The 12,262-nt window shown below is 50.9% G+C and overlaps 1 protein-coding gene across 1 annotated transcript in view; it reads left to right on the top strand.

Moving 5' to 3' along the window:
* The window catches only part of Atp6v1b1 (ATPase H+ transporting V1 subunit B1), a 17,693-nt gene that overhangs the window by 490 nt on the left and 4,941 nt on the right, over positions 1-12,262 (top strand). The window contains exons 2-5 of the mRNA XM_028762456.1: positions 6,305-6,360; positions 10,701-10,799; positions 10,980-11,073; positions 11,508-11,585. Coding sequence (XP_028618289.1) covers positions 6,305-6,360; positions 10,701-10,799; positions 10,980-11,073; positions 11,508-11,585 — 327 coding nt within the window. The remainder of the gene's footprint in view (positions 1-6,304; positions 6,361-10,700; positions 10,800-10,979; positions 11,074-11,507; positions 11,586-12,262) is intronic.

The following is a 12,262-nucleotide window of genomic DNA, read 5'->3' as shown; positions in this document are numbered from 1 at the left end:
GGGAGGGAGGGAGGGAGGGAGGGAGGGAGAGTACAGGTGAGCATGTATGAGTGAGCAAATATATCTGTATATTGATGTGTATAGCAGTATAGTCAGTGGGCACTTGGCTTGAGGAATTCAGTATCCAGTGTGTTGTGCCAATAGATGCATCACCTTCTAGGGGGGAAAATCTATCCATAGAAACATGTACTAGAAGGGCATTTTCCACTGGGGGGCGGGGCACAAAATGTGCAACAGCATGTGTGTGCATGCTTGTACACACAGGGTGGAGGTGAGGGGTGTGTGTGTGTGTGTGCGTGTGGGCACAGGTGCTTGAATATAATGTACCTATGAGTTTAAGTGGATTCATGCTTACATAAAGTGTAACCGCAGGAGTATGTGTATACTGTTGGGGTAAGAACATGTATTGGTTCACACATGGTGTGCCTTTCTCATCTGGTCAGTAGGCAACTGTGCCTGATCTGGAGGCCAGTGTCAGGCACAGAAAACCTGGCGGCAAGGCCCACAGGGCCACAGACACCCCTCATGTTCTTGTCCAAGGTCACTCTCCCTGGCCTGGTAGTCTCGGCTCTCTGGAGCCCAGCTCTCTGGAGTAAACCAGCCTGAGTGGCCCCAGCTGAACAGAGCCTGAGGCTCCTTGACAGGGTGTGCTGGGGGAGGGGAAGGAGCTAGATACAGCCACTCCTCCTTCACCCTGACTCCAGGGCTGCCCAACTCCACAGAGGAGGTTCAGTATACATACAGGGCACCCCATGGCTGAGCTCAGAGCAAGCAGATTGCCTTTCAGCCTTCAGGGAGCACAGCCCTGGGTGCTGGGACTAGCTGAGGTTGGCACAGACACATTGTGCACCAACTAGGAAGAAAGGGTGCAAGAGGGCGGGCTAGGTTTCTCACAGAGGCCAGAAGGCCCTGCCTTATGAACACAGAGTCCAGAGATAGCCCTCTATGCAAAAGCTTGGGTCATGAGAGCCCAGAAATCAGAGGAGAGAGGGCACCATTGTGCCCAGGTTTGGAGCTATTTGATACTCTGCCCTACAGGCTCTCCCACCTGTGGGCAAAGGAGAGCTGCCAGGTTGGGTGGGGCAGGAGTCTGGACCTCCAGGCTCAGCTTTCCCTCAGGAATGTGGCTGTACAGGGATCTACAAAGATCTCCTGGTACAACCTTTGTGCAGCCTCACCTCCCCACCACTTTCTTCTCCAGGTGGGAGGGCTCGAGCTGTAGCAGCCTCTCACCAGTTTCCTCCTGCCAGGAACGTGTTTATTGTCAACACCCTGTAGGTTCTGACCCCCACCCAAGACAATAAAATCATGCTCACAGTGACACAGCAAAGGCTATGGAAGGATGCCCTCTAGGTTCTGCCATGGTGCCATCACCTTACCACAGGCTGAGAGTCCACACAGAATATCCCTAGAGGCTTGGCCAGCCCTCCAACCACACTGTCCTAGCCTGGGTCAGTCTGGTTCCTCATTCCCCTCCATTTATCTTGGGCACCTGGAGACGTTCTTCCTGGGAGATGTGGTGAAGAGTAGGGGCTGTCGTCCCCCTTAGACAGGTAGGCTGTCTCCCTCGCCCTCCTCCCTGGCTGCCAGGCACTCTACTCTGAAATGGCAGTCATTAGCTCAGGCTAGAGAACCGAACAGGGAGCCTAGGAGATGGGCCAGCCCAGAGAGTCAGGGCCCCAAGGGCTCTTGCAGCCTTGCATAGAGGCAAGTCTGGCCATCACAGGGCACAACTGTAGTGGAAGAGTGTCTTAATGCTAGGCTGAGAGACAGAGCTGGCCAGAAAAGTGGGGGCAGAACAGGGTTGGAACTGGACATGAGTGCTAGCAATGTGACCTTGGGAAGCAGGGCCCTCCTTGCCCGGTGGAGCTACCCTTACTCCCCCAAGGGTCTCTGCTTATTGTGGAGGTGCAGCTTCATGGGGTCTGTGGGTAGATGTGGAGCTTTGCAGGGGGATGGGGGGTAAGGCTTGTGCAAATGTACAAAAGGACAAGTTGGAGGGATGGAGCCTGGTCAGGTCATTAACCCAGAGTCTGAGAGCCAACGGGGAGGGAGTTACCGCCCTGGTGCGGTCCTAATAGGCAGGTTTGATTCTAAGACCCATCTTCGAATGGTGACCCCTCCCCCAGGCCCCCCAGCTTGGATGTGATGGAGGAGCAGAATCTGCTGCCCTAGGGTTGCCCCAACCCTGGCCTCCAGCCTGCTGGGGGGGAAGGGATGACGGAGGTGGGGGGACAAGACTAAGACAAGACAGTGCAGGTGTAGCAGGGCCTGCGCTAATTAGGGCCTTGTAGGAGCCCTGCTGAGCCTTTCAAGGGAAGGCTGCTGGGCCGTGGGGGTCAGGAGCACTCTTCCACCCTGCAGCCCCCAAAGCAACTCCAGTGTCAGAGACAATGGAAGGGGTTGGACAGGGCGGAGTCTGGGGAAAGCCCATTGAGCAAGTGCCCTGAGGTCAGAGGAGCCAGTGCTCCTGGCAGCTCATCATCCTGTTTCTTTCTTCAGGGTCAAGTGGGACATCCCTGGGTGGGCAGTGGCCATAATCCCTGAGTACCCCAGAACCACTTTAGCCTACCTCTCCATGCAAGGGACACAGTCAGGGTACCCGCCAGCCAGGGAGAGCTTTGGTGCTCAGTTTCCCTTTGCCTGAGTCCTAACTGGATAACCCAAAGCTCAGTATGCTGGCATGCCTATATGCCCAACTTTTAGGAGGATATGGCAGGAGGATGGCCACAAGCTTGAAGTCAGCCTGGTCAAGAAGAGTGAGTTTGAAGCAAGCCTGGACTGTGAATGCTGTCCAACTGCCACTAATCAAGGCAAATAAATGGCCACTCAAATGGATTAAGAGTGAAATCTTATCAGTCACACACACACACACACACACACACACACACACACACGAAATCAATAAAAACAGAAGGTTCTGAGGAATAGTCTAGTCTCAGGTTGGGGTCTGCAATTCCTCAAGGTGCCAGTCTGGGGTTCCGGGGCTGTTCAGCGGGGAAAGGTTGGGTAGAAGTGCTGTAGGAGTTAGGCAAGGGCAAGGCCTGAAGGGCTTGCAGTCGCTGTTGAAGCTGGTACTTGAGTAGCTTTCTACAGTGAGGGCTCCATACTGCAGAGAGAGCGGAGTCTTCCTCCAGTCACTCTGCCATTCCTGTCTAGAGCTGGGTGTGCGGAGAGGACTCAGACACCTCACGGGGGTCACCATGTGGTCTGGACTGAGCAAAGCTATGATCTCCCTACCAGAGTCCCAGAGAGTCAGGCAGGCCACCAGAGGCCCAGGCAGGCCACCAGAGGGCCAGGCAGGCCACCAGAGGGCCAGGCAGGCCACCAGAGGGTCAGGCAGCCCATCAGAGGGTCAGGCAGGCCACCAGAGGGCCAGGCAGGCCACCAGAGGGCCAGGCAGGCCACCAGAGGGCCAGGCAGGCCACCAGCATTGCTCCCCACTCTCCTTCCTCCATCACATCAAACAGGGTGCCCAGCCTCTAATCTCTAACCTCCATCTCCAGGTACCCTCTCTCCAGGTAAAATTGCTGGACCTCAGGGCTAATAGAGATTTCACAGGGCAAACTGTGAAGTCTTGAAGTTGGGGAGCAGGCTGTCACAGAAGAAAGCAGAAAGGCCTGTCTTCCAAGGTTTTGAGACTGGAAGTGATTCCTGTGGCCTTTAGGGCTCTCTCCCCTCCTGAGACAAGACACTCTGACCCACACACCCTGCAGTCTCTTGGCCCTAGGCTCACTGCTGTCTTCCCCCCAACTCTGTGGATCTAGCCAGCTCTCCTCAGGTTTGGAAACACCTGCCTGCCAGTCTGTCTCCCCACCCTGGCCGGGCGCTGCTCCTGGTCCTGCCTCTGCTGGTCACCAGTTCCACTCTATACCATTTTCATAGTGTGTAAAATTTCATCAGAATGTATGCCACGTGGCCCACCAGCCCCCCCCCCCCCCGTTCCTGTACATATTCTTTCCTGTCTTTTCCCCTGTGGCCCTCAGAGGCAAAAGCTCCAAGTGTGGCCCCATGCTGGGCATCAGGATTCTCATTTGGTTTGGGACCACGGTGAAGATACCTGTTGGTTCTGATGTGGGACACATGGGAATACTGAGGTCATGCAGCCAGTTAGTGCCTTCCAGAACTCAACCAGCCTTAGGCACTGCCTTGTGTCTGCCTTGTGCTGAGCACAGCAGAGGTCATTCCTGACAGCCCTCCCCTCACTGGAAGCCAGCCTAGGGGAGTCACGAATCATCTCCATGAACCATCTCCAGCCTCCCTGTCCCTCAAGGCACTGAGGAGCTAAAACCACTGGGCTTCTTTCAACTCTGCCACTGGGCACTTCCCACAACTCCCTGGGGCTGCTTGGGAGACTCCCCTAACTTGAGGGCATCCCCTACTTGAGAATGAGCACCCAATCTGCTCTCAAGTCCATCTCACTGACCCTGCATCTCGTTTGCTTGCTGGTTTCATACCTTACCTGTCCATCTTGGCCTCTGTGAGGCCCACCCATCCTGTTCTTCACCTCATTGGCCGTCCTGATCTCCCCATCCTAACATCCCTGTAGTTCCCTATAGTTTCAGTAATACCATTCTCATTCCGTCCCTCCCATTGGATATTAGGCCTCCATCTGAGTGATCGCTTACGTGCCTTGGTTAGTGGCAGTTGGATAGCTTCTACAGAAAGGAAAGGATGAGGAAGAGAGGGCAGAGTCCCAGGGAACAGGGAATGACAGAGAGGGAGCAAGGCCTGGGCTGGTCTGCAAGAAGCCCTTCAGTGGGGGACATTGTGGGTTTCTTCCAAGGAAGGTAGAGGTGGAAGAAGAGAAGGAGAAGGAGCCTCCAGGGAAATGTGCCTGATGATGTAGTAGTGGTCCCCCTGTGAGACCAGGTGCTGCAGGAAGAGGCTGAGGAGAGCCACTGACCAAGGCTGGCTGAGGGACAAACCCAGGACAGGGAGCTGGCCCTTCACTCCAGGAGGGGCTTCTCCTGGATGCTGCCTCCAATAAAGGTAGACCTCCTTCAGGGGAAAGGAATGGGATATCCTACACGGGCCACCTAGGCTCAGCCTTGAGTTTTGCATAGTCCTTACACTGGGAGGATTGTTGCAAAGATCAGCAAAAGAATGGCCTTGCACATCTGTTCCTTCTGGTGCACACACGGTGAACACAGCTTAAATGACTGGGAAGGCACAGACAGGGACACTGGCTTCTTCTGGGGCTGGGCATGCTGTGAACCAGTGTGGGCTGATGGGGAGCACAGGGCAGGCCCTTCCCCAGATCTGCCACCAGTATGCCAGTGACTCTAGGCCAGGCTTTTCCCAGTCCCAGGCCCATTGTGCCCACCTCCCCTGAACTCTGTGGTCTGTGAGCGACCCAGTTCCTTCCCAGCACCCCATTCATCTGGTCTGGCTAAATTACTGGTCTCCACTGTGTTACTGGTGCACCCCAGAATCCCTGAAAAAGACTAGTTATGGTACTCCCTTACCACAAGAGACCATGGCCTCCTCAGAGTCTCTGAGCTAACTTCAGCAGGACAAAAGGTAGGCTTCCTGGCTGACAGTCCATGGATCTTACCCTGGGAATTGAGCTCTCTTCTCACTGTGGTGTGCGTGCGTGTGTGCGTGCGTGCCTGCGTGCGTGCATGCATGCGTGTCTGTCTGTCTGTCTGTATATGTATGTACTCTTCTTCCTGGTAACACCCTTCCCTCCCCCACAGGATGCCTAGTGAGCTGGTGGGACCTGGCCAGGGCTTGGTGGAGGAAACAGGGCTACAGCGCCCCTCATCCCACAGAGTTCATCAGTACAGGGTGAAGGGAGGGCAGTGGGGGCCTGGGGAAGGGTCCAGGAGGCCACAGCTGTGGCCCAGAACCTTTTGGAAAATGTGAGTGGAGTTGGGAAGAGGGAGTAGAAGAGGTGGGGGTTGAGGCCAGAGGGGAAGCACATGGGGTAGAGAGCTCAGCAGGCTTGGGCAGGCTTCTGTGGAGGCCTCTGCCCCCATGCCCTCCTCCAGCATCCTGCAGGTGTCGAGACAGTGGGGGGTCTGTGGCAGGGGCTTGACCCTTACAGCAATGGTGGCTGGTGCTGTCACAGCTAATGACCCTGATGGCCCAGGCTGAGGAGGAGTGGGGGATGCACAGAAGGCAGGAGACAGAAGATGACTCTCTCTGTCTCTCTCTCTCTCTCAATCTTTCTCTGTGTGTAAGTGTATGTGTGTGTGGGGCACCCACATGAATGTGTGTGTGTGCACATGTATATTCTCTTAGAGGTAGAACACAGTGGGACTTAAGGGTGAGACGTTCACCCACCCCTCCCCTCCCCCAGCCTATAGGACGGTGTGCAGCGTCAATGGGCCTCTGGTGGTGCTGGACCAGGTCAAGGTAAGACTCTTCAGTCTCTCTCCTGGCCCCTAGGCTATATCCAGGGTTTCTTTTAAGCTGTCCATCCAGGTACTTTGTCTTAATTCTTTTTAATTCTGTCGCTCTTCAAAGCCCTAGGCTATATCCAGGGTTTCTTTTAAGCTGTCCATCCAGGTACTTTGTCTTAATTCTTTTTAATTCTGTCGCTCTGCAAAGTTTCTTCTTGTCTGTGGGAGGCACAAGGGGCCCAGGGCTGGGGAGGTGGCGGCTGGGGCGAGTGCTGGCCCTTGGAATCCCGTTTTACCTGGGCTGGCCCTCCTTCACCTCTTGGTCTCTCCCTCTTCACCTCCCGACCCACGGACTAGAGATCAAACCCAGGGCCTTATGCGCACCAGGCAAGAGCTGAATCCTGAGCTGCATTTCTCTCTGTCTGATTTTGTTGAGCCGGTTTACTACTGCCTAGTTTCTTTTAGGCCCAAGTTGGTATTCTGATGAATTTTTCCTCTTCAGGCTGACAGTCCGATCTCTCCAGTGAGAGGACAAACACTGGGGACAGGGGTGGTTTCAGATAAGACCCCAGGCTGACACGGAAGGGAGCAGAGGAGGAAAGAGTGGAACTTTTGCTGTAGCACTCACGTCCTTTGTCTCTCTGCTCTTGGGCGCCCTCTTGTGGTAGACATGCCAAATGGCTGGGGTTCCGCATCTCTTAACCACTTCGGAGCAATTTGGGCTGAGAAGGGCCACTCTAGAGCAACCCCACACAATGGGATCTAGAGACCGCTGGGAGAAGGGGGCAAACAAAACCGCCTTCTGTGATAGTCATCACTGAAAATCTGAGAAGGGAAACCCTGGGAGAATGGCCTCACTCTGGTTACTAGTATATCCACCTCTCCCCAGACCCATAAGGTCACTAGTGTGTGGCCATAAGGGGACAGAATGACAGCCACAACGATGATAACTCCTGGCACTAAAACATGTCACCAAATGTTATTATATTTTAGTAGCAAAAATAACGCATGCTCCTTGTACCCCGAAAAACAAAGGAAAGACTATTAATCATCTGTCCTGTTGTCTCCAGCCCCGTGAAACCTGGAGTCTGTGCTCACATACAGGTGAACAGCGCAGGTGTGGAGCGACACCTGTACCCCTGTTGGATGGTGACCCACCAGACCGTGTTTCTGGGTATACTGATATTTGTGGGGCTTAATGTCAACTAGATTTTAGGATCAACCTTCAATGTCAACTAGATTTTAGGATCACCTAGGAGACATGCCATTTGGGTATGTGTGTAAGAGCGTTTCCAGAGAGGTTTAATTAAGAATGGAAGACTTGCCAAGAACATGAGTGTCATCATCCCATAAGGTGGGGTCCCAGGCTGACTAAAAAGAGGAAAGGAGGAACAGAAGCTGAGCACCAGAATTCCTCTCTCCTTGTGGCCAGCCATCTCAAGTTCTGCCCACGCCTCTCAGATCATGATCCAAAACAAAGACTTCTTTAAGTTGCATTTGTCAGGCAAGGAAAAAGAAAAGAAAGCTAATATTGACTTATTGAGCAATCCCGTTCTGTTTACAGGTTCTGCTGCAACAAATAGATCACGAATCACACATCCTTTTATACGGTTTCTCTCTTTGCTATAAGATAGAGCTACAAAGAGAACCGAGTGTTCAAGGGTAATTGTATGTAAACATTGGCAGCAGGAGTGTCAGGAGCAGTGTGAGTGCTTAGCGCCTCAGATGCTACCCTCACGACCACAGTAAATATACAGACAAATATTGGTGTGAGGCAGGAGTGCTTGCTCTGAAGGGTGCCAGGACCTGACTGCCAGCAGGGTCTGTGGAAGGACCCACCATCTCATATCCCTGTAGCCCCTCAGTGCGTTCTCATCTGTGATGTTACTATAAGCAAGCGCTTTACTGGTTGAGCCCCCCACCTTCTCTCTCCTCTTTCTTCTCAGGAGCCACCAGAGGCCAACTGCAATTAGAGTATATCATGAACTCTTAACTGCTGAGCCATCTCCAGGACACCTTAGACAATTTTTTTAAACTTTCTTCTCCAACTTTTAGAATATTGATTTTTTTTTCTTAAATTTTTTTAAAGATTTATTTATTTATTATATATGAATACGCTGTAGCTGTCTTCAGACACACCAGAAGAGGGCATCAGATCTCATTACAGATGGTTGTGAGCCACCATGTGGTTGCTGGGATTTGAACTCAGGACCTCTGGAAGTGCAGTCAGTGCTCTTAACCACTGAGCCATCTCTCCAGCCCCTAGAATATTGATTTTTAAATCTGGTAATTCATTAATAGGATGCACTTCACTGGAAAGTTCCCTGTTAGGGTAACCTCATGCTCTGAAATCAGCCCTATGTGTCTGTCTTCATTTTTTTTCTAACTTGGTCCTTTTTATCCAATGCTGTACTCTACTTGTGAATGTTCAGTTAGGATTTGGGGATCTCTGTTCGTGAGCTGGCAGCCTCCAGTTTTCCCATAGTGTTTTTTTTTCTTGTGTGTGTGTGTGTGTCGAGGTCACACTTGACTCATAAAATGAATTAAACCCAGTATCTTTTGAAGAGCTTAAGAAAACTTGGAATTATTTGTTCTTGCTTGTTAAAATTTCCTGGCACAACTATCACTGGCTGATGCTTTAAATGATTTAATATCTTGAAAATTACAGAATCAGCCAAGGAAAGTGTCACACGCCTTTAGCACCTTCAGTGCCAGCACTCAGGAGACAAGAGGCAGGCAGGTCTCTGAGTTCAAGGTCAACTTAATCTACAAATCAAGTTCCAAGTTAGACAGCTATATTGTGAGATCTTTCTCCAAAAAATTGTAAGATTGTTCTTCTTTCTATTAATTTTTAATTTGTTCTGGCTTGAGTTGTATTCCCTTAAGTCTTTATTCATTTTCTCTAAATTCATACACACATATACACACAGAGAGACATACACACACACACACACATTTCTTTTCTTGTTTTCTGACTCTGATTAGTAGAGCTTGTTGTGGTTTCTTTTTCCAATAGCTATTTGTTCTCCTTTCTTTTTCTTTTAAAGATTGATTTTGTTTTTATTTATGTGTGTGTCTGTGTTTGTGTCTGTGTCTATGTGTGTGTATACACATGAGTGCAATGCCCACAGAGACCAAAAGAATGTGTTGGTTCCTCTGGAACTGGATCCTCCAGCCCTGTTGCCCTGTTTTCTTCTCTCTCTCTCTCTCTCTCTCTCCCTCTCTCTCTCTCTCTCTCTCTCTCTCTCTCTCTCTCTCTCTCTCTCTCTCTCTCCTTTCTATTATAAATAAAGTTTCAATGAGCATTCACATTCAAGATTATATTCGTTTAGTTCTCAGGTAGATATCTAAGAGTAAAACTTCTGAGGTCAAATAGTAACTCTGTTTTAACCTTTTGAGGAACTGCACACTGCTTTCCAAAGTGCATTGGTTTATATTCCACCCAGAAGAGTAAAGAGGGTTCTGAATTCCTCCATATCTGCATTAGTGTGTGTTAGCTGAATTATTATTATTATTATCACTATTATTATCATCATTGTCACAGCCACCCTAACGGTGTGCAGTGGCATCTCAGCATGGTCTTGGTTTTCATTTTCTAATTGGTTAAGGAAGATGGGAACACATTGCTCCCTGCCTACTGGCCATATCTGCATCTTTAGAGAAATGCCTATTCAAATGCTTTAATCAAATCCTTTTCATAGTAGGAGTCCCTTATATACTTTGTTTATTGACCTGACTTGTGTTTAAATTCCTAAGCATTACACAGATGTCAGTGACCCCCTCCCCAAACCCCACTCTATAGCTAAGAATGAGTTGTCACTCAGTAAACAGACATCAACCGCAGCTCCATGACTAGGAATGGGTATCACTGGTTCATGGTGACACCTGGAAAACAGGGAGTCTTTCTTCTGGTGACAAGTGTGGTTCTCCTTGGTGCTTGGGAGATCTGGGTGGCCACAAAGGCCACTTTGTGCTACTGTGTCCTTAGCCCCACCCCAACCCCTGCCTGGCTGTCCTCACAGCTTGCCTGTGTAACTCCCACCCTGGTTACAGCTGCTTATGGAGTGGGACTTATTCTTAACATTCTTGTTTTAAAGATAAAAAAAAAAATCTAAGGCTCATGAGTAAATGACTTTAGGGCTCAATAATCATGTAATTAGACACCTGCCACAAACTTGCACTAAGGAAGGAGCTGTGGCTGTACCACGTGCTTCTGACTAAAGTCTTAGTTACTCCAGTGTGCCCCTCTCTTCCCCACATCAGGGCACAAGAAGACAGACAGTAGTTTAAGATCAGAGGAGGAGAAATGGGGAGGTGATATGGCTTCACCCCAATGGTTTTTCTCCCTAACAGTTTGCCCAGTACGCTGAGATTGTCAACTTTACTCTCCCTGACGGTACTCAAAGGAGTGGCCAAGTGCTTGAAGTGTCTGGGACCAAAGCCATTGTTCAGGTAAGTGTGCCGATTCTAAGAATGAACTCAGAGTTCCCAGGCTATCTTACAAGCCTTGGAGGGAAGAAGGACCTATTTCCCAGAGAACAATGTGCTCAGAGCTGCGCACTGAGGGCCTACGATGATAGGAAGCCTCACCCTTTCTAGACAAACCACTCAGCAATGATGCCTAACTCACAGGTGTTTGAGGGGACCTCTGGGATTGACTCCCAGAAGACCACATGCGAATTCACCGGGGACATCCTGCGGACTCCTGTGTCAGAGGACATGCTGGGTGAGAGTGGAGAGGCAGTGTGGGTGCTCCTCGGTCTTTCTGGCTTCTCTGGCAAAGCCCTCCACTGCCTGTACTTGTATGTTTCCTACGTGCTCTCTGAGGCCTGAGGTTATATTCTCTCTCTAGCTCCCATCCCTAGTGCAGGGCCCAGCATATAGACCACGCTCAATAATGAAGGGGTGAGGCTAGGTCATGGCAGGTGCAGGTTGAAAGGGATGGCTAAGCCCTTCTTTACTGAGCCTGATTCTCTGATAAGTGGTCAACCTGGGCTCAGGCCAGTGGACAGGATGACTCCAAAATGCTTTGCCTGTAGTAGCTGGGGACTGAGGAGGTGGAGAATACAGGGTAATGAGACTCTGAAGGGGTATGGGGAGCGGGTGGCCTTGCAGATGCTGGGAGCATTGCCATCTTCTTGTACTCCTTGTTCCTCCCAGGTCGGATTTTCAATGGCTCTGGCAAACCCATTGACAAAGGACCTGCTGTCATGGCAGAGGAGTTTCTGGACATCAATGGTAAGAGAGCAGAAGCTGCACATAGACAGCAACTGTCCGATCCAAGCCATCCTTTCTGCCACCTACTCTTGGAAGTCCTGCACGGCTCCAGGCCAAGTAGTGCTAACCCCATGGCTGATCAGATGAACAGGCAGATCAGCAAAGGTCCTCAGATCCACCACAGAGCCCCCAAACTGCCCCCGGCACTCCTCTCTGTCATTGCACAGCTCCTGTGGCCTTCAGTTCCACAAGCTTCCTCCCAGGGGCTGGGCAGGGAGTGGGCACAGTAGAGACAGAGCCCTTCTCAGGACCCCAGCTATTCCTGACTCCCCTAACCTCAGCCCACTGGTTTTCTGAGGGAGTAATGGGGGCCTGTGGAGCTGCTTTGTTTGACCAGGCCACACACCAAGCACATGTCTGTTCACATCTCCTCTTTGAACCACCCTCTGGTTCTCTGAACACCACTCAGGTGCCTAGGTGTTGATGAGGGCTGTCTAGCTAAGGGCCTTACTTTCTCTAAGGTGCTAGGACAATGCTATCTAAGATCACATGGACCCATGGCTGTTTAAACTTGAACCAATTTAAATGAAAGGAAATTTCATTTTTTTAAACTGCATCTAATCTGCACAAAGGAAATGGTGTGATGCCTGTGCCTGGGTGACACTGTTCACACAGTTAGAGCACAGTTCCATTGTTGC

Source organism: Grammomys surdaster, unplaced genomic scaffold (genome assembly GCF_004785775.1).
Source record: "Grammomys surdaster isolate TR1022 unplaced genomic scaffold, NIH_TR_1.0 133, whole genome shotgun sequence".
Classification (NCBI taxonomy): domain Eukaryota; kingdom Metazoa; phylum Chordata; class Mammalia; order Rodentia; family Muridae; genus Grammomys; species Grammomys surdaster.
The sequence above is the reverse complement of the archived record's forward strand: the minus strand, read 5'-3'. Positions and strand labels throughout refer to the sequence as shown.